The sequence below is a fragment of the Heptranchias perlo genome, chromosome 10 (assembly GCF_035084215.1).
Source record: "Heptranchias perlo isolate sHepPer1 chromosome 10, sHepPer1.hap1, whole genome shotgun sequence".
NCBI classification, from domain to species: domain Eukaryota; kingdom Metazoa; phylum Chordata; class Chondrichthyes; order Hexanchiformes; family Hexanchidae; genus Heptranchias; species Heptranchias perlo.
Genome location: NC_090334.1, coordinates 43,995,514 through 44,020,513, shown reverse-complemented (window position 1 = coordinate 44,020,513; position 25,000 = coordinate 43,995,514). Strand labels below are relative to the sequence as shown.

Below are 25,000 nucleotides of genomic sequence, written 5' to 3'. Positions count from 1 at the left end.
CTGCCATCAGTTCTGTGGTTGGGAAGCAAACATGGTGCTTTTCCAGTGGGGTGAGAGTTTACCAATTTTACTCATCCAGCTGTCATGATAATGCATGAGAAAAATTCAGGCTTTAATGTCCTGGAAAGAATACATTAGAGTTGAAAACTGTAATGATTTCCATACTGTTGGGATTGCAGGGAAGAGCATGTAGGATGGACTATTTAGAGCTTAGAAAGAGCAAAGAGGCACTGATCATAGTTGTATCAAATAGAGGAAGTAAAGGTAGGTTGCACCAAAAACAGAGATTGAAAGCTATAGGTGAGAAAGAGATCACCCATCAAGGGATAAGCTTTTTTCTTGTATCATGTCCTTGAGTCCAAAAGAAGTGAAGGAATAGCCTACCCAGATTTGGGAACAAATGAGTTTGGGATTTAAGAGAGTTAAGAGTTGTTTATGGGAAAATAGTGTTTGGCATGAAAGAGGAAACTAAGGTTCTTGGAGGAGATGTTGGAGTTCAACTTGAGGTAAAAGACGATAGTGAGGCCAAGAAATTGAATAGATGAATGACTAAAGGAGACAACTACGTTATAGCAGAGACTTTGAGCCACTTACTTTAAACATGATGTGGAGATGCCGGTGATGGACTGGGGTTGACAATTGTAAACAATTTTACAACACCAAGTTATAGTCCAGCAATTTTATTTTAAATTCACAAGCTTTCGGAGGCTTCCTCCTTCGTCAGGTGAACGATGTGAAAGATCGTTCACCTGACGAAGGAGGAAGCCTCCGAAAGCTTGTGAATTTAAAATAAAATTGCTGGACTATAACTTGGTGTTGTAAAATTGTTTACAATTACTTTAAACAGGTTAACTGTTTGGCTGAAATAGTAAAGAGAAATTTCAGTCATGTATTAAGCATTCAAGCATTAGTATCCCACATGTAATTTTGAATCTCATAACATTAGAAAGTCCTGTTGCAAGAACAGTGGGGTCACCACTTTTTTTAAGTGACATTTGTGCAATTGAATAAGTCTATATAGTCTTTCCTCCAAATATAATCCAAATGTCATTTCAGTTTATCTTGCAAAATTATCACATGATTGTGAAGGAAAACTACTGGACTTTACAATAAGAAGATTGGTTTGAAAAGGCTGAGCTTCTGATATTCTGTAAATAATTCTGCATTAATAACTTTTGCCATGAACAAGATATACAAAAACAAAGTTTTGTCTTCGTATCATAAAGATGACAGGGTCAATTTTCGGATGGCCGAGCGGGTGCATTCGTGGCGAGGGGGCTCCTAAAATTGGGGATTCCCAGGGCGGGTTCAGAGCCCGGCTCCAACCCGCCCAGTTCCGGGTTCCCCAATGACGCGCATCGGCGCGTTCGCAGCCCCTGCATGTAGGACTCCCACTGGCAATCAAAGTCGGCGGGATCCCACTTAAGATCATTATCTGGGTACTTGAGGTCATTGACAGACCTCATTAGTTGGAGATTTTAGGAGGATTCGGATTTTGGACTACCCAGAGCGTGTTTCCCATGCTGGGGTAAACACTCCCTGTTTAAACAGACGTGTTGCAGCCTGCAGCCAGCAGCCAGTGGCAGCTGCAAAGGTCCATTTAACAGGTGCGGGGTAAACCCTCATTCATTGCATAGGACACTCTGTCACCTCAGACAAAGTTTTACCTGCCACACCGTTGTCTCCACACTCCAAATTATTAAATCATACCCTAAACTCTGCTGTCCAAACACATTTACCTACTTTGTGGACCCCCTCACACTCACACCGTCAGGATGTGGGGGGAGGGGGGGTCCATTGCTGCATTCATCACTCCATTGGAGGACGAGCAACATCACCAGCCTCGCCAGGCACGCCGTCCACCTCCACCATGTGGAGCTACACAACACAATGTTGCGCAACAGGCACCTGCACAAAGTAGTCGTGCAACTACACATACACCCACTGTAGGGTGACCCAATGGGTGGCATCAAGGGTGTTCGTGGAGAACCTCATGAAAGGGCATTATTGCACAAGCCAGTCAAGAATGGCCAAGACGTGACAGTAGTGGTGACGATATACTATGTAATGTGACTTGATCAGAAATCAAATATAAGTAAAAACCTTGACAAACCCTCAAACACCCTTGTGCATCCCCTTCATGCTCACAACATGTTTGCCTTATGCTTCCTACTACACATACGTGATGCATGCCCTGTGGCTGCAGCACAGGTAGTGGCAGGTGGGCTGAGGCTGACTGTGAAAGAGTTGCTTGAGAGGGTGAGTATGAGACAGAGCCATGAGATTGTATGAGGATTGGGTTGAGTGGTAGTGGTGGAATGAGTACTGGCGAGGTGAGTAAGTGCAGGTAAGATGAGGATGAGCTTTGAGTGGGTGTGAGGAGTGATGTGATAAAGTAGTGTTGGCAGTGCAGAAGGAGATGTGGGGTGGGGGCGGTGATGTGGCAGACGGAGTGTAGGGGAATGAGTAAGTGTACTCACTTCGGCTGACCTACTTAGGTCATTGAAGCGCCTCCTGCACTGTGTGCAGGTGCGTGATATGTTGGTGGTGCTGGTGGCCTCCTCTGTCACCTCAAGCCAGGCCTTCGTGGTGGCAGAGGCAGGCCACTTCCTCCCGTCCGCCAGGGAGAAGATCTCTGTCCTCCCCCTCCTCCTCACCCCATCCAGTAGGACCTAGAGTGAGGCATCATTAAACCTGGGAGCAGCCTTCCTCCTGGGTTGCTCCATGCTGTAATTTTGGCTCCTTTCTGCAGCACCAATCAGTGGAGGACTGCCCCTTTAAATAGGGCTCCTCCAGCTGACAGCCTATGATGCGGATGCGCAGTCAGCCTGCTGCGCAGCTTTCCAGCGCGAAACCCAGAAGCCAAGGTAAGTGGCTTCAATTTACTTACGATCGCGTGCGGAACCCATCGATTTTACTGGGTGGGTTAGCCACAGTCGACCCCCCCCGCTGGCAACTGGCCTCCCTCCTAATATCAGGCCCAATGTAAATACTATCATTTGTGCAGTTAAAATGAAAACACGGTGAAATTTTAGAATAATTGCAACACCAGGATAATTGCCTTTTCTCAGTCCCACCTTTTACCTGATGTTTCTTCAGTTTCCTGCAAAAATGGTCCAAAGTTAAGCAGATGTGCCCATTCCTCTTTGTGGCTAGGTACAGCATTCAGCAGTCCCAAGTCAGATGCACCAATGGACTGCTTTTATGTACCCAAACATTATACCTTCACCACAAGTTTATAAGACTGTACTCCTGCTGTACTTGAGTGACAGTTCAATGTTCTACTTTAATAGAGAAAGAAATTCCTTGGAAGCACCCCAATTACAACATGTTACTCTTTCAATGGCATTGCATGAAAGAAGGCATGGCAAGATGATCAAGAGACAACGTTTCCTGATTGACTGCATCTGCCAAGATGTCACCATTCTTCAGGTCCAGGCACATCTATCTGGCAATGACCATGGGAAACGCTTCTTGAGTTCTGGCTCAGGAAAGAGGCAAATTCAGAGGTGTACTGTCTGCTACAAATATACCTGCAGCTAGCATGCAACGTAGGACTTTCATATGCAATGACAATAACAGTCAACTGTGCCTCCTTGCACCTCCTAATGTTGAACTATGGGGATAGTACTATGGAATGGCACAGAAAACCACCTTCCTTGCACCCACCTCTTCATGCAGCATCACCACCTCCACTTCAACAACCATGAAACAGCAGATTGTGTGCTGGGCTGCTTTGCCATTTGGGCTTTTGAATTTTTTTCTTCCTATTCTGATGCTCTCCAATAATTTGATTTAAATGTAATTTTCCTCACACCACTTGGATCCTCTTCAGATCCATCCAAATTAACACCCGAAGTTATGCTAATAACCCAACCCGAGAAATCTGGGTGCAAACAGCCATTTGAGTCTGTGTAAAACTCACCAATAGTCATTTGGCAATAATCATGCCATAAAAGAAAATTTTAGGCTAGGAACTTTGGAACTCCCTACTTCCCACAGTCTTTCTTTCCTCCGACAACATTTTATAACCCAGTAGGTGGATGTCACTTAATCACTACTTCCTAATTTATCTTGTCTTCCCTTTTAATATTACATTGTTGCATAATTTGGTAATTTTTTCTGAAATTCACCCATAAAATGCTTTACATTAAAAAGACCATTTAGTATACTTGATGGGTATTAGAGGATTTACAGTTCCAGTGTCAGGCTCATATGACTGACGAATTGAGCGTATTTCTTGTAGCTTGGCAACAGCCGAACCTCATGCTTCCGTTTAGAATACAAAATTTGTACATTACATAATATTAATAGTTTCTTTCATCGCTCGTATTTTTGAATGTATGGTTTAAAATGTAGTTTTGCAATTCCTTTTGTAAAGATAATGCCATGACGTTTTTTAATGTGGACTGTTATATCACATACAATCATGCTAAACCTATTAATCGGTATTGTGTATGGAGGATGTGTTTAACAAGTGCTAAATAACCCTAATATAAAAGTTAAATAACGATGAATAGAGTTTCATGTGCCACAGCTGTTACATTGTGCTTTCTGTGGCTTTACTGACGTGCCCTTTTGGGGGGAGGAGGGGAGAGAGACACTTTGAAACAGCGAGGTCATTGTTTGCGCTGATCTGGCAGTGCCAGCCTAGCTCCGGGACGGGGGATTAATAGAGTCGAGAGCCCTCAATCGTTTCCGTTAACATATAAAACTATGCTTCCTTTGACCATCAGTAACAGCAGCAGGCGACAGTCAGTGGTAGGGTAGGGCGCCGACATCTGCCACGGCAATCGGCCACCAACGAGTTAGCAGGGGCTGCATGAAAAGGAGCCTTTCTCAACAGCTCGGAACGGATGGAGTCGACAGCTGCAGCCGCGCCCCTTGGAAGGCTCTTCCTAATGACCTGGGGGAGACTTTCGCTGATGCCGAGCACTGACCACATTAACACTTGGGCCGTTACTGCTGTTCGTTATTTTAATTGTCTGGTTCTGCCGCTCGCGCTCCAATCCCGGCCCCGTCCAGGCGCTCGCGCTTCACGCAGCGGCTCCGTCTGTTCTGTTTACATAACACCCTCAGACTGGGAAGCCAGCAAAAATAAAAGGGGAAGGGGGTGGGCATTGACATATTGAATGACCTGCTTTTCAAATTTTACATCTCCAAACAATGCATTTCTGAAGGGAAAAATCTCAATATACTGTGGTATTGAACATTACGTGCATGTAATTGACCTGAATGGTGATGTGAAAGCTCTTTGTGTCGTGCTAGTGGTCGTGGGATGCCCCCGCCGGGTGTGCAGTTGTTGGTAGACTCCTCCTCCCCCTCCAACCCAGCTGACTAATCTGATTGTTGACGTTTTTGTTTCTTGGTTCTTTCTCGATGCAGGAAACACTCGGCCGGTCGGCAGTGACGGGGTCTGTGGATCGGAACCTGGGGGAGACGTAGGAAGAGAAGGGGGGGAAAAAACCCCCAGAACCAAAGCAATACAAATAAAACAGCGAAACTCATGGTCTGCTTGTGGATACAGTCAACCAGTGCTGAACGGTGAACGTCGGCGAGGAGACGGAAATCGAGCGCCACTCATGTTTTCATCAAGTCAAGAAGATCACAGCGCGCCCACCAAGGATCCCGTGAAGTACGGAGAACTCATCGTCCTGGGGTGAGTGAGGGGGCTCGGGAGCAGAGCGTCAGCTGGAGGCGGTGTTTTCCTATGCAGATCACTGTATCTTGCTCGGTCTCTGCGTCTTTCTGTCTGCGCTCTCTCTGCGCCGCTCTCGCGCTGCCTTTGCTTTCTGCACCCCTCTACTTTTGTGAATGTGGATATTCTTGCTCCTCTTTGATTGCAGGTATCCTCTTAACATTCTGTATGTACACCCCCCCCCCCATTTTATCTGCTTGTGTGCCCCTCTCACTCCATGCAAGTGTTCACTCGCCATGTCTGTCTATGCTCTTGTGTCCACTGTGTGCCCTTACTGTCTGCGTGTGTGAGTGCTCTTTCTCTCTCTCTCTCTCTCTGTGTGCCCTCTTTTTCTGTTCGTGCCCTTTCTTGGTCTCTTTAATTTTCTCTATATGTCTGTGAGTGTTCTCTCTTTTCTGTCTCTAGGTGTGTGTTGTGTCTCTCCCTCACACTCTCTGCACGTGCCCTCTTTCACTACGTGAGTATTCTCCCCATTCGTGTGCCCTCTTCTCTCAACCCCCCCCCCCCAACTCTGCGTGAGTGTCCTTTTTCTTTGTGCGAATTGCCTGTCTCTCCAAATGACTGACCTCTCCGTCTGGGCAAGGGACCCCATTCTTTTTTTCTCTGTGCAGGTGGACTCTTTTTGTGATGCTGCTTGTGACTGCCTGCCTTTCTTTCTATCTACCTGACTACTGCTTTTTCTCTTGTGCTCTGTGAGACAGTCTGTTTCTCTTTCCTCTGTCTCTTGCTCTTTCCCTCTCTTCCGACCCCCCCCCCCCCCCGTTCCCTCTCCACTCCTCTCTTTTCCCTTCTTCACTCCTCTCCCTTCTTTCTCTTCCCCCCCCCTTCTTTCTCTTCCCCCCCCTTCTTTCTCTTCCCCCCCCTTCTTTCTCTTCCCCCCCCCTTCTTTCTCTTCCCCCCCCCTTCTTTCTCTTTCCCCCCCCCCCTTCTTTCTCTTCCCCCCCCCCCCTTCTTTCTCTTCCCCCCCCCCCCCTTCTTTCTCTTCCCCCCCCCCTTCTTTCTCTTCCCCCCCCCCTTCTTTCTCTTCCCCCCCCCCCTTCTTTCTCTTCCCCCCCCCCTCTTTCTCTTCCCCCCCCCCTCTTTCTCTTCCCCCCCCCTTCTTTCTCTTCCCCCCCCCCTTCTTTCTCTTCCCCCCCCCCTTCTTTCTCTTCCCCCCCCCCTTCTTTCTCTTCCCCCCCCCCCTTCTTTCTCTTCCCCCCCCCCCTTCTTTCTCTTCCCCCCCCCCCTTCTTTCTCTTCCCCCCCCCCTTCTTTCTCTTCCCCCCCCCCTTCTTTCTCTTCCCCCCCCCCTTCTTTCTCTTCCCCCCCCCCCCTTCTTTCTCTTCCCCCCCCCCCCTTCTTTCTCTTCCCCCCCCCCCTTCTTTCTCTTCCCCCCCCCCCTTCTTTCTCTTCCCCCCCCCCTCTTTCTCTTCCCCCCCCCCCCCCCTTTCTCTTTCCCCCCCCCCCCAGCCGTTTCCAGTTAACAGACCGTCATATTTCTGCAGTATTCTTTTATGCACAACTGCAGAAGAGTTACCACTGGCTGTTTGCACTGATGGAAGAAGGTTAGTTACAAGTAGATTAAGCAGTAATTTGCTTTGATGCCCTTTAATCATTTTGAGCAAGGCCACAGTTGAAATTGGATCCACTGAATATGATTTAGATTTGTAAATTAATATAGTACAATTTCTGAAAAAGTATCTTTGAATAAAAGTTATCTGCAGCTATATTGTGACAGTATCTACATATTTTGTGAAACAAAACTCTTTGAAAGGACACCTTTTAATAGACTTTAATATTTATTTTAAATATTGAAACTCTAGTGATAAGGGCCCCATGAATTGCAGAGATTATTCATCACTTTTGAAAAATGTGCTGTGGGTTGCATAGATTACATTTGAACTTGTTTTAACCTTTTGTTTGTAGTAGACAATAGTAATGAATTATCACATTAGCGCAGAGATCTATTTGAATATATTGCAAGCCCATGGGTTTTGTCATTAACATTTTCAACGACATTCTGTGCTCAGGAACAAAGACATTTGTTTCCTGATATTGTAGTTAATCAAATTATAATCTTGCAACACGGTATTTACTATAAATACTTGGTGCAGAAATGAAATAAAGGGTAATTGCATCAATAACTGACAAAACTTCTGAATTTGTTAATATTGTTGGCATAGCTTATTTGGAACAAAGTTGGAAAGCTGGTATTGATCAATTATGTATTTATAGGTAAATGGGAGGTCAGTTTTAATGGTGAACACATTCATCCTCTCCAACTACCATTCTATCTCTAACCTCCTCTACCTCTCTAAGGTCCTTAAATGAGTTGTCATGACCAGGTTCTGTGCCCATCTTTACTAAAACTCCCAGTTCAAATCCCATCAGTCTGGCTTTTGCCTTGCTTATAACATTGAGACTATTTTGGCAAAGTCATGAATGGCATCCTATGCTCCTGTAACCATGGTGCATTACAATTCCTTGACCTCTCTGCTGTGTTTAATATTGTTGACCAAGTCATCCTCCTCCAATGTTGCTCCTATACTGTCCAGCTCTGTGGAATGGCCTTTGCATGGTTCCATTCCTACTTGTCTGAATGCAGCCAGCACATTTCCAGCAAAGGTTTCTGATCTGCCCTCTTGTGTGCCTCAAGGATTCACCCTTGGCCCCTTCCATTCCTTCATCTTCATACTGTCCCTTGGCTACATCTTCCAAGGCAGCTTCCATTATTTATGATGACAATACCCTCCATCAATTCCCTTGATCCAGTGGCCACCTCTGTGATGTCAGATTGCCTGTCGATAGCAAGTCTTAGATGAGTTAAAATGTTGTCCGATTAAATGTTGGGAAGAGCAAAGTCATGATTTTCAGTCCTGCCATAAACTCTGCTTCCTTGGCACTGACTGTATCTCCCTCTCTGGTCTTCACTTAGGCTGAACAAGAATATGTGTCCTTTTTCATCTAGTGTTGAGTTCAAACCTCGCATATATCGATCATCAAGACCGCTTCTACTTTTGCAGTATTGCTTGTATTTACCCCTATCTGAGCCCCATCGTCACTGAAACCCTTATCTAACTTTTGTCACCTTTATTTCTCTAATGCCTTCCTTACTTGCCACCCATCCTCCATAAACTCCAGTTTATCCAGCTCAGTTGCCTATATTCTATGCTGTACCAAGTCCTGCTCACCTATTCCCTCCATCATTGCTGACCTACATTGGCTCCCTGTCCCCCAGTGCATTGAATTTAAAATTCTCATCCTGGTCTTCAAATCACTCCATAGCATTGCTCACTGCACCCCACGTCTAACCTTCTCTGCCATGTATTTCCCACCACCATACCTTTAGTCTCTGACTGTTTCTTTTATGCATCTGACCCTCCCTTCACCCACCATTGGTGGCAGAGTCTTCAGCCGTATCAGCCGTGTTCTCTGGAACCTCCTCTCTCCAACTTTACAAACTTTCTCAAACTCCCATCTTTTTGACCAAATGTTAAGTTATGTGACTCACTTCTCCCAATATGGCTCAGCATCCATTCTTTTATTTGTTTCCTTGAAAACCACCCGCCAACCTAAAGCATCATGGGACTTTTTGTATGCTAAATGCAAGTTGTTTTAATATTTTGATTTTCATAAAAGCCTTTGAAGAGGTGCTGCACAAAAAAGCTACTAAATGAGGTCAAGTTGTGTGGGATTAGTTGGCATATTTTGGGTTGAATAAGGAACTGGTTGTGTTCTTATAGACAGAAAGTAGTTATTACTGGTGATGGTTCTGCATGGCCACTAGTGGAATCCTGCAGGGATTGGTGTGAGGATTGTTGCTCGCCACCATCTTTGTCAATGATCTGGATGAAGGCGCAGTGTAAGTGTCTGCAAGTTTGTGGATGTTACAAAGATGTGTAAGGACCTTCTTAGATGAAAATAATAGATTGAATGTAAATCTAGATGAGATGGGGGAATAGGTTCGTTTCTGGTAGATGTCTTTTAACATAGATAAATGTGGCATAATGCACTTGTGTAACGGTAGCTCCAAGCAAGTGTACACTATGCAGGATTATGTGCTTAAGGCTACTGAGTAGCAGAAGGACCTGAGTGTTATAGTGAGTGAGATGGTCGAAGGTCCATGACCAGTGTCTCAAGGCTATTGGAAAAGCGAATAGGGTATCTCCAGAACAATTAACTATAAAACAAGAAACACTACTCTGTCTCTGTACAAGGCCTTGGTCAAGCTTAATTAAAATACATGCCTAGTTTTGACCCCCTCGCATGGTGGGTGGTACAGAATTTGGACAAAGCTCAGAGGAGGGCCTCTAGAGTCATACCTAGTTTAAGGGTCCACGGTTACCATGGCAGACTTAGTCGGCTGGGGCTTTTTACTCTACAAATGCATAGACTTTGTGAAGATTTGATTGAGATCTTCAAGATAATAAGAGAATTAGGTTAGGGAGGATCAGGGACATGACAATCAGTTACGCAAGCATAGAACTAGGTTAGATGCTGGGAGGTACTGTTCACAGAGTCATTGGAACAAGTTACTGGTATGTGCAGAGAGTGCCAATTTGCTGTGCGCATTGAAAAGGGAGTTAGATGAGTTTCTGAAAGTTGCCAACATATCTGAATATAGAAGATAGGTGGGTCATTGGAAGATGTGTTGCAGTCACTGTCGTCTTCTGGAGCTTGAGTGTTTGCTTTGCGAAACAGAGAGGAATTTCCCAGTGTTTTTTCCTAAACTGGTTTACATTTTTTTTCTGTTTTGCCTCTCCCAGCAGATTACAGCGCTGCATGGGTGGGACAGAGAAATGGGGGTGATGGTGTGCAGCAGTTACATTATGTTAGTGTAGGATAGGCTTGATGGACCAGCTGGCGTTTACCTGCTCCCTTTGTATATTTGTATGTTGAAGTTGTAGTACAGTATGAGTGCGCAAAGCACAGCCTGTGTGGCCCATGTTGTGCTAATCTGCCTCATTAGCCTAGACAATTTTATTTCTGTTGTGCTTATATTTCTTAATATTTATTAATTGCTTGAATTTTTAAGGCCTGGAGGCCTGTTACAGATGAAAGTGTGAAACCACCTTAGCAACTGGTATGTCCGAGGGCACTTCCTGTAATTAATGGGAAGGCAGATGTCCTGGTTGACCAGTTAAGAGGTTTAAAAAGGGCTTTTTTTTTTACTACTGTTGCCACATTGGTGGATAAATTTTATGTCTATTAGTATCTGCAGCCTGAGATAATGTGAATTAATGGAAACATATTCCAGTGCTCCCCTGGCCAGCCTCCCACCTTGCACCCTCTGTAAACTTAAGCACATCCAAAACTCTGCTGCCGGTTTCCTAACTCACACCAAGTCCTGTTCAATCATCACCTTTGTGCTTGCTGACCTACATTGGCTCCCGATTCCCGAAGGCCTTGATTTTAAAATTCTCATCCTTGTGTTCAAATCCCTTCATGGTCTCACCTCTCCCTATCTCTGTTGCCTCCTCCAGCCCTACAACCCCCCAAGAACTCTGTGTTCCTCCAATTCTGGCCCTTCGTCCATCCCCCACTTCCTTCGCCATGCTTTCCGCTGTCTAGGCCCTAAGCTCTGGAATTCCCCCTAAACCTCTCTGCCTTTCTACCTCTCTCTATCCTTCTTTAATATGCTCCATAAAAGCTACCTCTTTGACCAAAATTTTGGTCCCCTGTCCTCAGGTCTCCTCCTTTAGCTCGGTGTAAATTTTTGTCTGATAACGCTCCTTTGAAGTGCCTTGGGATGTTTTACTACGTTAAAGGCGATATATAAATTCAAGTTGTTGTTCAATGCGGCCCTCAAGATGTACTGTATGCACCTAAGCAGCCCACTAAGGCAAAATGTTTTAACACTCCAGTCCTAAAGGAACATTGTGCATGAATATACTCTGATTCTCAAAGGTACTGAAGCAAATTTCCAGAATATTCACTTATCCTTTTACAACTCCCTATATTTATTGCCCTGCAAGCCTTCACAGACCTCTTCCCTCTCCGCCCCAAGTGTCATGTCCAAAGGTCTATGTGAACATCTCAGTCTATACCTATCTCAATTACCTCCAGCCCCATTCCCAATCAGCTATTTATCCAGCAACATTTGGAATCTGTTGACACAGAACTATCTGCTTTCATTGGGACAAAAAAATAAACTACTGCAGATGCTGGAAAGCTGAAACAAAAACAGAAAACTGCTGGAAACATTCAGCAGGTCAGGCAGCATCTGTGGAAAAAGGAAAATAGTTAATGCTTCAAGTATTATAACCCTTTGTCAGAAGGTTACTGACGAAGGGTTATATACCTGAAGTATTAGTTTTTTTTTCCACAGGTACTGCTGAGAGTCCGGTCCACGTAGCCAGTACTTGTGGGGTGGGGGCTGCGGGGAAGGAGATTTCTTCAGATTGTGTGAGGCTTTACATTTTAAACCAGCGTTCTCTAATTCTGCACTCACAGTGCAATGCAAATAGTTTTCTTTCATCTGTATCATCTATGTCTTTCAGCATTTAGCTCGTACCTTCTCCCGCACTCTTGTCAAATTAAAAACAAGCTCAAATTTGCAAATCTTACCCTGTAACTTAGAGATCTGAATCTCTGAGCCATTCCTTTTGGCTTTGAGTCCTCTTCAACGCATCAATGTACTTTTGAAGGTAGGGTGCTCTAAATGGCACACACTATAACATGTTTTGAATTGTAGTCAATTGCTCCTGAAATGTCTCCCAATATTTGATTAGTTTTATTGTTAACAGTTTCACACAGACTTTGTGAACAATTAATAATTATATTGAAATTATTTTCCTTTTCTAAATTTGCTTATGGACATCCCTTCATGATATATGTGTTTATTATTTCTACTATTGATGAATTATTTTATCCTTGAGACTAAGTGTAGACAAAAGTAGATTGATAAAGTCACTATCACTTTTCAAAGTCACGTCAGTATTGCATTGGGACTTCACTGATATTAAGTTAATATAGTTTCATAAGGGATCCACTCTGGGGTGAACTTTTTTTAAATTCTTACCATTAAGATAAAATTAAATAAGGAAAGTGGTTATTGATTTATCAATATGATCACTTTATGATCAGTTAAAATTCTCAAATTGTGTTACAAATTTTGGGCCTGCTCTAGATATGCTCTTGAGTTCAGCATTACTGGTCACTTGTGAGCAGATCCTGTGTCCCTTAAGTTCAGTTTAACTTTACTGCCCAATATCTAATATTAAAATTGTATGACCTGGTGCTGTATTTTCTTGTATAATGCTTCGTGTAATATATGAAGCAACAAAGCACCTCCCATTATCCCTGTTAGTGGGCTAACTTAACTTTTCCTGGTCAGCGTTATTGCTAAATCAGACCACCTCTCTTAATGGAGGCTTGCCCACCACCTGTCCCTCAGCAGCATTTCTGGGTCAGACCCAGAACACGTATTTACCTGTCCCCTTTGTCCTCTCCCTGGACTGGAGATTTGACCTTAGCAGTCCTTGGACAGGAAAGGATTCAAAGAAAAAGAAAAAGTCTCACATTGGCCCAAAGCACTTTACAGCCAATCAAGTACTTCTGAAGTATAGTCGCTGTTGTAGGAAAAGCGGAAGCCGATTTGCGCACAGCAAGGTTCCACAACAGCAAAGTGATAATGACCAGATAATTTTTTTTTAGTTGTTGGTTGAGGGATAAATTTGGCCAGGACACTGCTGTGCTTCTTTGAAATAGTGCCATGGGATGTTTTACGTCCACCTGAGAGCGCAGACGGGGCTTCGGTTTAACGTCTCACCTGAAAGACGGCACCTCTGACAGTGCAGCACTTCTTCAGTACTGCACTGCAGTCTAGATCGAGTCTCTAGAATGGGACAAACCCATAACTTTCTAACTCCAAGGCGAGAGTGCTACCACTTAGCCATGGAAGAGTTGCCAGTTATACCCCTATTGCCTCCCTGAGTATCCCCCTTGAAACTATCTCCTACTGTTTTCAAAATGAATAGGGCTATTCCAGCACAATGGTTCACAGGAAAGATTCTGTGACCTTTTGTTTCAAACTAGAGCGATATGTGAGAAACAACATTCTACAAGCCAGCCTGTTTGACTTTAATATACATATCCCCCCCCCCCCACACCATCCTAATCCCCAGACTCCACAGGGAAATTTGAGATAATTTAAGTCCTGTTGTGTTCGACTAAGGGATATACTGCCGTTTGCATCGATAGTGATGTTGTGATTATGTACTCCTGTGACAGCTCTCCATTGTTACAATATACCAACTAATTGCTGCATTAATTAGGTTGATATATTGTTCATTTTAGTTAGATTACCTGAGGTGGAGGGAAAACTGAGGAGCAATTCTATTTCTCACTCCTTGAAAAAAAGGAAGAACTTGCATTTATATAGCGCCTTTCTCATCCTCAGGATGTCCCAAGTACTTTACAGCCAATGAATTACTTTCTTGTGGTGTAGTCACTGTTGTAATGTAGGCAATTGAGAGAGCCTCCTGGTGGATACCAATTTTTCTGATTTTTTTTATATCTATATGTGGGCTGAACTTGACTGAGGAGGAATGTGTGGAGTGGGTAGAATGTGATCATCTAGAATTACAAAGTTGTCTCTTTGTGATTTTTTTTTTGTTTGTTTCCGCCCCCCCCCCTCAATATTGCCCTAAAAAGACTCAAAGTTGAAGTACAGCAATTTCTATATATACTAACATTTATTTTGGGTATGGAATGCAAAACAATAGTTCTTTACTGAGGAGTGTGCTTGGTTCTAAAACGTTGGCAGTGTTTAAACTTACAATGGAGTTAAAGTATCTTTCCATCATGTGTCTGTGGGAGGGAGAGAGAAGACCCCTCCCTTCAACCTTTTTGTGGAATTGGGCTGAACGTATTGAATGAAGTACTACCTGGCTGTTTAGATGTGGTAGAGAAACCATTTGATCACAATGGCATGAAATGTTTAAGTTTATACATGACAACCCTTATTGTCTTATAATTAATATTCTAGATTAATATGCAATGAGTCTGGAATCCATGTCTGGATTCCATGTCTGCCTTAAGTGTTGTCAAAAAATGCTGCATTTATCTGGGAGTTATTAAACTGAATTTAACATTATAGCAATATAACATAAATCAGTTTTTAAAAAAAATGGTATACAGGCTATACAGATAAATACAAAATGCTGCAGCATCCTACAATCTTGCTGGAGCTGTGCTGCATTTCAGATACTTCAGGCATGCTGTAAATGGAAATAAGTGGTGGTGGGAGGGATAGAGAATGAGCTAATGGGGGGTGGAGAAGAACGCTAGGATAAAAAAACATATTTCTTTCCATTCTGTAACTGATTAACATAAAATAGAATGAACAAACTTAATATTTAAAATCTAATATAGAAGAAAATAATGGAGAGATATATTCTCACCATTCCCAAGAAATGGCTGTTGCAGGATTGTCTGGAGCAGAGGCAAACCTGCATTATAAATGAGCAAAGGTGGTGGTGACAAAGTTAAATAGCTCCCATTGACAGCGTTTGTGTTAGGTCAGTCATCTTGGATCTAGCTGTGGCTGTGCTTTTGCTATTGGTGATCTAAATCAACCGTTACTCTGACATTGGGGATAAGCTCTGCCAGAGCAAGTCAAAGCACCGTGGGACATTAAAGATGTTTTATAAATGCAAGTTTCTGTTGTATCGAGGCTTGTGTGTAGAATTTATTTTTTGCTAGCATTTGGATGTGGTGGTGAGTGGGGAGCTGAAATGGTAAACACAAAGGTTGCTTTACAGGTTGAGTTCTGTTGGCGCTTATCTGTGTCTAAATTTGCTCTGATGCAAGACTGTACCTGAAACTGATTTGTAGTATTCTTACCTCCTTAGAAGATTTTGGGTTTGAGCATCATACCAGGAATGTGAGCTGAAAACTTAACACATCACTCCAGTGCAGTAATAGGGAGTGATGCAGTGTTTGAAGTGTTGATTTTTAGTTCAGACATCAAACCAAAGCTCTTTCTGCATGTTTCAGTGGTTCAGGTGTATCTTAAAAATCCCATGGCATGATTTGGACAGCAGAAATTCTCCCAGTATTCTGCCCATCGTTCCTCTCTTAACCTGTTTTTTTGGTGGTACGAGTTAACTTTTTTTCATCTTGTTGCCGTTTGGCTGTGTACAGAATGTCTGCTGCCCTTTTACTTTCATAACTGTCACTGTACTTCTAAGTAATTCATTCTTTGAGATGTTTGGAGAGAGGTAATGAGGTGTTATATAAATACAAGACTGTCTTTTGAAACCATATGCAGTTAATTTTCCTAATTGTGAGGGCTGATAAGTGCCAACTGTGGTCCAAATTTAGTTTGAAATTGACTTCTGGCACCATAAATGTGCCAAAATTTGCAATGAGCCACAGCAGTGTAACTGGTCTTTGCATAAAACCTTCATGTTTTTCAGATCTTGGTATGAATGCTAATTGCAGTGCTGCTATTCAGTATAATTTTGATTTTCTTCTCTTACTAGCTGTCCAACTTTTAATTTAGGATTTGTATTTTCTTCTATCATGGTTATCTACTAAAAGGCAAAGTGTAACAGCATCTGTTAGATCTTGATAATGGAGTTTTGTATGCATGGGAGTTTGTTTTTGTCTGTGGAGTGTAGATTATTGAGCTGGTACATCCATTCTCTTACCAAGATTACTTTCTACCTCCAGTGTTGCCCACCTCAAGCCATACTGCTCTATTGCTCTTATAGCTGTCCTCCATCCTCCACAAATCATAACTCATTCAGAATGCTGTGGCCCATATCCTGCTTTGTACTTCTGTCACACATGCACCACATGTTCTTCTAAAACTGGGATACTCCAGATTCTGTGCAACTGCCACTTCTCCATTCATAGTAGGTACAGCACAGGAGGAGGCTATTCAGCCCATTGTGCCTGTGCCAGCTCTTTGAAAGAGCTATCCAATTAGTCTCATTCTACTGCTCTTTCCGCATAGCCCTGTAAATTTTTTCTCTTCAAGTATTTATCTAATTCCCTTTTGAAAGTTACTATTGAATCTGCTTCCTCCACCCTTTCAGGTAGTTCATTCCAACTTGCTGCATTAAAAAAAAAGCTTCCTCATGCCGCCTCTGGTTCTTTTGCCGATCACCTTAAATCTGTCTCCTCTGGTTACTGACCATCTGCCACTAGAAACTGTTTCTCCTTATTTACTGTGTCAAAACCGTTCATGGTTTTGAATACCTATCAAATCTCCCCTTAACCTTCCCTGTTCTAAAGGAGAACAGCCCCAGCTTCTCCAGTCTCTCCACATAACTGAAGTCCCTCATCCCAGGCACCATTTTAGTAAATCTCTTCTGCACCCTCTCTTAGGCCTTGACATCCTTCCTAAAGTGTGGTGCCCAGAATTGAACACAATACTCCAGCTGAGGCCTAACCAATGTTTTATAAAGGTTTAGCATAACTTCCTTGCTTTTGTACTCTATGCCTCTATTAATAAAGCCCAGGATCTCATGTGCTTTTTTAACAGCCTTCTCAACTTGTCCTGCCACCTTCAAAGATTTATGTATGTGCACCCCCAGGTTTCTCTGTTTCTGCATCCCTTTTAAAATTATTATTTTTTTTATTCGTTCATGGGATGTGGGCGTCGCTAGTGAGGCCAGCATTTATTGCCCATCCCTAATTGCCCTTGAGAAGGTGGTGGTGAGCCGCCTTCTTGAACCGCTGCAGTCCGTCTGGTGAAGGTTCTTCCACAGTGCTGTTAGGAAGGGAGTTCCAGGATTTTGACCCAGCGACGATGAAGGAACGGCGATATATTTCCAAGTCGGGATGGTGTGTGACTTGGAGGGGAACGTGCAGGTGGTGTTGTTCCCATGTACCTGCTGCTCTTGTCCTTCTAGGTGGTAGAGGTCGCGGGTTTGGGAGGTGCTGTCAAAGAAGCCGTGGCTAGTTGCTGCAGTGCATCCTGTGGATGGTATACACTGCAGCCACAGTGAAGGGAGTGAATGTTTAGGGTGGTGGATGGTGTGCCAATCAAGCGGGCTGCTTTGTGCTGGATGGTGTCGAGCTTCTTGAGTGTTGTTGGAGCTGCACTCATCCAGACAGGTGGAGAGTATTCCATCACACTCCTGACTTGTGCCTTGTAGATGGTGGAAAGGCTTTGGGGAGTCAGGAAGTGAGTCACTCGCCACAGAATCCCCAGCCTCTGACCTGCTCTTGTAGCCACAGTTTTTATATGGCTGGTCCAGTTAAGTTTCTGGTCAATGGTGACCCCCAGGATGTTGATGGTGGGGGATTCGGCGATGGTAATGCCGTTGAATGTCAGGGGGAGCTGGTTAGACACTCTCTTGTTGGAGATGGTCATTGCCTGGCACTTGTCTGGCACGAATGTTACTTGCCACTTATGAGCCCAAGCCTGGATGCTGTTTCTCCTCATTCTTCCTACCAAAATGTATCACTTCACACTTCTGTGTTAATTTTCATCTGGCAATTTCACCAGTTTGTCTATGTCCTCCTGAAGTCTGATATTATCCTCCACATTGTTTACTACATTTTCGAGTTTCATGTTGTCTGCAAACTTTAAAATTATACCAACTCCAGATCATTAATATATATCAACAAGAGTAGTGGTCCTAATTCTGACCCCTGGGGAACATCACTGTATACTTCCCTTCAGTCTGAAAAACAACCGTTCACCGCTACGCTCTGCTTTCTGTTCCCTAGCCAATTCTGTATCCACGCATGCATTGACCTTCTAATCCCATGGGCTTTACTTTTGCTAACAAGTCTATTATGTGGTACTTTATCAAATGCCTTTTGAAAGTCCATATATACAACATCAACTGCACTACCCTCATCAACCCTCTCTGTTACTTAATCAAAGAACTCAATCAAGTTAGTCAAACGCAAGTTTTCTTTAACAAATCCGTGCTGACATTTCATTTATTAGCCCATACTTTTCCAAGTGCTAATTTATTTTAAAAGCAAATACTGCAGATGCTGGAAATCTGAAATAAAAACAAAAAATGCTGGAAATGGTCAGCAAGTCAGGCAGCATCTGTGGAGAAAGAAACAGAGTTAAAGTTTCAAGTCGATGATCTTTTCTCAGAACTGAAAGAAGTTGAAGATTTAACAGATTTTAAACAGTTACAGAGCCAGACAAGGGGGGAGGAAAGAACAAAAGGGAAGGTTGCTGATTTATTTTGTCTCGGATTATTGTGTCTCAAAGTTTCCCACCACTGACGTTGAGCTGACTGGCCTATAATTGCTCGGTTTATCCTTCTCCCCTTTTTTGAACAGGGGTGTAATGTTTGCAGTCCTCTGCACCATTGGTGACTACTCTTTCAGCCTCTGTCCTCCAACTCCCTTCATAAATTTTTTTACCTTGCTACATCCCTGTTCTCAAAAGCCTTCTAAAAATTCTGTTATGGACTTGTCTTTGCATCCTCAACTTTTCCATTAAACCTTTTTTCTCTTTTTGGTGTTTTGAGAAGTATTCCAGGATGCTCCTCGATATGCAATGAACTCTTGAGACATGTAAGTCATAGTTGGACATGTGGTGACAGTTTGAGAAAACAGGATGGAGAAAGGGACAAATAATTTTAAGACTGTTAAGAGAATTTACAAATTATGTTTTACTATAAAGAAAGTTGACATTTAATAGGTGAAGCAGAATTTTGAAGGGGTAAAAAAAAAATTAGTTCTGTAAGTAGAATTCATAGGGAAACCACTCATTCTCCCATTTGAGTACGAGTACATTGAGTTTTGGACTTCTACGATGGTTTATGGAGAGAAGGATGTTTAGTGGAAGCTATTGGCACAGCATTGTAGATATATTTAATTAAATATATCATTTGTGCACGGGGATTGCACTTTCAAACAAAAGAATAACATACCTCTCATTCAGTTGAAAAAATCTTTACATTACGATTGGGAGTATCATGTACTAATTCAGTTCACAAATCTGTGTACAGTACATTACATTTCAAAGGCTGCTTTCCTCACCAAAATAATTAATGTTAAGATGACAACATCATTGTTTGGTAATGTTCAAAATATAATTTTATTCTTCAAAAAATTCTGTTTCATCTCTTGGGGAATGCATCACTCCTACACTGCTTTTTCACAACAATTGAAAACTTACTAAATAGAAGTCAAAATATCTAGAATTATGAATCAGAATATTTGCTTTGTGTTGCTGTGCAGGAGTGGTAGATATTGAAGTTGCAACAAAGCCTGCCATGGAGTGGAAGGGCATGGTTTCATGCTCTCACAGTATCTGCTGAATATATAAGATCCATGTATAGTTAGCACAACAAATTTTGTGATGAGTGCTTTAAAGATTGAAGTGCCTATCATCAGAGGGTGAAGAAAATGCATTGTAACACTAAAGAAGCTGCAGTTTGTTTTGCCACGTAATTGCTACAGTCCAACTAGAACAATTGAAGGTCATAATTGCAGCTAGAGGAGCAGCGAAATGCAGCAAAAATGACCTGTCAGTATACTGTCCCTGAAGTCCACTGCAATCGAGTTATAAAGCTGATTCCATAATTTCCTAATTCCTCTGGATCTGTTTTGCAAATTCATTCTGGGCTGTGAATCTGCTTTTGGGGTTTGTCCTTAGCCTGCTCTGGGCTTCCTTTCCCAGTGTTCTGTGTATTGCATTTATTTCTCTTAGCTTCTTATCCAGGGATCAAATTGAATAATTCAGATTGGGATGCATGAACTATGTATTGTGCATACTGGCAATGAAATAGTTTGAAGTAAAAGCAGAAATTCCTGGAAACACTCAGCAGGCCAGACAGTATCTGTGAAGAAACAGAGTTAACATTTTAGGTCACTGACCTTTCTTACATTAACGCTGTTTCTCTCTCCAGAGAGTTGTTGAGTGTTTCCAGAATTTTATGTTTCTCTTTCAGATTTCTAGTTTCTGCAGTATTTTGCTTTTGAAGTACTTTGAAGTGTAGTCACTGTTGTAATGTAGGCAATCAGAGCAGCCAATTTGTGCACAGCAAGGGCCCACAAACAGCATGAGGTAAATGACTAATTTAGTGTTGGTTGAGGGATAAATGTTGGCCAGGACATCATGAGCTCCCCTGTTCCTCTTTGAATAGCGTTGTGGGATCTTTTACAGTACTGTGCATATATAGTTAAATAAATTTAAATAAAAATGACATCCATTTTTCCTCACGTTTATCTTAATTTAACTTTTTTAAAAAGTATTTTCTTTTTTTCAAAATTATTTTAATTACTTTTCCATAACTTTGTTTTTCCAAGGTCTGCCATGAAGGTAGCACCCAAATTAAAAATATTTGCATTTGGCTGACACTCAGTTATAGCAATGCCAATATACAGGATTTACTCGCTTCCACAATTCGTAGAAATCTTTTTGAATGCTTGCGATTCATGCTGAAAAATTAAATTTCTCATGTGAATCATGAATTAATTTTTTTTCTCACAAATTGCTGGGTGAATTATTGAAATGCTGCAGCTCCAAAGGCTGTTTCTTCCCCCCCCCCCCCCCCCACCCCCGTAGCCATTTGAGGTGAAGTTTGACATAGTTACGTAACAGGCACGACCATCTAAATCTGAGATGTATTTTAAAATGTCTAACTGACACTTGTTAAAACTTTATTCTTAAAAGAAAATTCTTATTTTAGCCCTTCCAATGTTGAATTTTTCTGTTGTACATCACCATTTGTCTTTCTGATAAACTGATTTATTCAAAAACTTTTCCCATCATTCTGTGGTATGCAATATCATTTTGAATTCAATCCTTTTGACAGTTGACATAATCTTGAATGGTACTCAGAGTACCTTACTTAACTGCCACAAACCACAACCTCCATGTTTTTCCTCTGTTTTTCACAGCAGAAAATAGACCTCAATACATTAACTCTGAAATTCAGCAAATAAGTTATTATAATTTGTAATTGCAGATCTGCATAAAACTGCTCACTGCACTCTTAGCATTTATTTGGTCTTAAATGACACATACACTTGGGCATTTTAATATGTGTCATTGGTGCCTCTTATTTCAATTTAAATGACAAGTTCTTTTTGAAGCATTGTTTAGGTTTTGAGGGATGTGGCATGAGAGAGAGAAACCTCAACTTCTGAGTTTATTGTCAGTGTTCAAAAGATGACTTTGTTAGACCTTGTTCACCACTCGCCCACTAAGCAGTACACTGTTAAGTTAATTACAAAAGTAAGGATAACTGTTAGACAAAAGCAAAAGACTTTTAAAGTGGTACTTGAATCCTCTTCAAAGCAATCAAGAGCTGCTGGAAAGGTGGTTATTGTGCGATAAAGGGCAGTGAGAGATCAGGAGCGTGATTAGGGAGATGCAACAGGACCAGTGGCTTGTGCTCATCCACGAGGGCATGCAATTACAAAAATATTCCTACGTTTGTTAGTCATTGGCTAAAGTTTATTATTTGTGATCAGAAGAGTTCCTCCACGTTATGTGCTAATAACTAGCAAGTTGTTGTTTGACCCAATAGGCTGTAACAAGGACCCCATCTACACGAGATCAAAAAAATTGATGGAATGTGCTGCACGGATAGAAAGCATAGTGAACCAATTTGATGGGATAGGAAAGAGAGTGGATGTGGCACCTTGTTACTTAGTTAATGGTAGGGGAGCATGCATGACTCTTCATGGTGTCGAAACTTAATACCATACCAATGCATTAACACCCAAACCAGTAGTACAAAGAGAAACTTTATTGAACCCAACTTGTATACAAGTGGAAGAGCACCTCAAACAAAGGTTGAGGGTACAACTTCTCCGAGTCAATGAAACAGCTCATGTTTATACAATTCAGTAAACAACGCCCATCTGTTACAGAATATGGGCGTACACATACATTCTTTATTGGCTCAGGTAGTTGGTCAATCAAGTAGTGAGCCTGCCCCCCCGAACACCCATAGCCATCTTATTACTTTGCACATAGGCCTGAGCAGATGTTTGTCATCCCCTTCCTCCCTACATTTCTGTCTCTTGTTATCAGTAGGGCTGGAGCCAGTTTCAAGGCTATATGGCATTCACTAACTCTATTCTTCTTATATTCTGTAGTCAGCTACACCCTTATCTTAAGGGAGGCCAGGCTGTACTAAGCACCTGCTCAACTAACTTAATTATCAACATACCAAGGCTTAAACATAATTACACAATTGTGCTTCTATGTGTGCTGTAGCTAAACCTATTATGTGAGTTAAGTGAGTTAATAAAGAGTTAATATGGTCAAGCATCCCTTCATGCACTTCCACAATGGTGAATTCTTAAAAGTTGCTCTAAAAATTCTGAGGGACAGTATTAATCGTCATTTAGAAAGGCACGGGTTAATCAAGGACATTTAGCATGGATTTGTTAAGGGAAGGTCATGTCTGACTAACTTGATTGAATTTTTTGAGGAGGCAACAAGGAGGGTCGATGAGGGTAGCATGTTTAATGTAGTGTTCATGGATTTTAGCAAGGCTTTTGACAAGGTCCCACATGGCATTCTGGTCAGAAAAGTAAAAGCCCATGGGATCTCAGGGAAAGTGGCAAGTTGGATCCAAAATTGGCTCAGTGGCAGGAAGCAAAGGGTAATGGTTGACGGGTGTTTTTGCGACTGGAAGGCTGTTTCTAGTGGGGTTCCGCAGGGCTCAGTACTAGGTCCCTTATTAAGAAGTTTGCAGATGATACAAAAATTGGCCATGTGGTTGATGGTGAGGAAGAAAGCTGTAGACCGTAGGAAGATATCAATGGACTGGTCAGTAGGGTAGAAAAGTGGCAAATAGAATTCAATCCGGAGAAGTGTGATGTAATGCTTTTGGGACGGGCAAACAAGGCAAGGGAATACACAATATAGGGTAGGATACTGGGAAGTGTAGAGGAACAGGGGGACCTTGGACTGCATGTCCACAGATCCCTGAATGTAGCAGGACAGGTAGATAAGGTGTTTAAGAAAGCATATGGGATACTTTCCTTTATTAGCTGAGGCATAGAATATAAGAGCAGGGAATTTATGCTAGAGCTGTATAAAACACCAGTTAGGCCCCAGCTAGAGTACTGCGTATATTTCTGGTCACCACATTACAGGAAAGATGTGATCGCACTGGAACGGGTACAGAGGAGATTTGAGGATGTTGCCAGAACTGGAGAATTTTAGCTATGAGGAGAGATTGGATAGGCCTGGGTTGTTTTCTTTGGAACAGAGGAGACTGAGGGGAGATTTAATTGAGGTGTGTAAAATTATGAGGGGCCTAGATAGAGTGGATAGGAAGGACCTATTTCTCCTAGCAGAGAGGTCAATATCCAGGGGGCATAGATTTAAAGTAATTGGTAGAAGGATTAGAGGGGAGTTGAGGAGAATTTTTTCATGCAGAGGGTGGTGGAGATCTGGAACTCATTGCCTGAAAGGGTGGTATAGGCAGAAACCCTCATTGCATTTAAAAAGTACTTAGATATGGACTTGAAGTGCCGTAACCTACAAGGCTACGGACCAAGAGCTGGAAAGTGGGATTAGGCTGGATAGCTCTTTTTCGGCCCGCACAGACATGATTGGCTGAATGGCCTCCTGTGCCCTACATTTCTATGATTCGATGATCCTAACCGGGGGTGAGGGGTGGTTCAGAGACCAGCAGTGCAAGGAACCACAACCTGTCTTGGTACTGCCCTTCTGAGACTTTGAATAGAATTCTGTTTGAAGCATGTATACCCCTGGTGTTCAAAGCACAATTATTGGCTCTATCCACAAGAAAAAGGTTCATAGTTAGCCCAAAAGTTAGAGGAACTGCACTGATAACATAGGTTCTACAGGTTGTCGTAGCATATACACCGCATGCTGTGGAGGCATGCAGAGGAAAAGGAACAGGCTGCATTTTATTTTTGTGAGTCATGTGGAGGACGGTTTGTGGCTTTACTTGAGCTTGCGGAGTGCTTAAGGGCTTGGGAGAAACTCACTTTTAGTGCTTTCATTGATTTTTGATAGGCTTTCGACCTGGTGCCTCATACAGCGCTATAAAGAAGCTGGAACCTATGGGTGTACATGGCCAAATTTTGACTTTTTAATCAGGGAAATATACTCTGGCTTCAAGATCTGTGTAACGGTGGAAAGGAATGCAACCCATTGCCCCCGCTTGATCTCTTAATCATCCATCTGGCCCAATGATGCATAGCCTCATGATCTATCTTTGCAGTAGATCTTGATTGTTCCAAAGAGATTTAAAGTACTGCCGTAAAAGTCCTTTGCTTTCATCTAATTTTAACAGCTCCCCTTCCCTTTGCAGTTAAAAGATCACTGATTAGTGAATAGGTTGCTTCTAGGCTTTAGCTTCATTTTGTTTATGACTTCAGCTACATATATGCTTCTTGT

At 42.5% G+C, this 25,000-nt stretch overlaps 1 protein-coding gene across 1 annotated transcript in view; it reads left to right on the top strand.

Annotated features, from left to right (window-relative positions):
* The window catches only part of LOC137326458 (E3 ubiquitin-protein ligase pellino homolog 2), a 224,743-nt gene that overhangs the window by 68,490 nt on the left and 131,253 nt on the right, over nt 1–25,000 (top strand). Inside the window, exon 2 of the mRNA XM_067991567.1 lies at nt 5,386–5,659. Within this exon, the coding sequence (XP_067847668.1) occupies nt 5,583–5,659 (77 nt within the window). The 5' untranslated portion in view covers nt 5,386–5,582. The remainder of the gene's footprint in view (nt 1–5,385; nt 5,660–25,000) is intronic.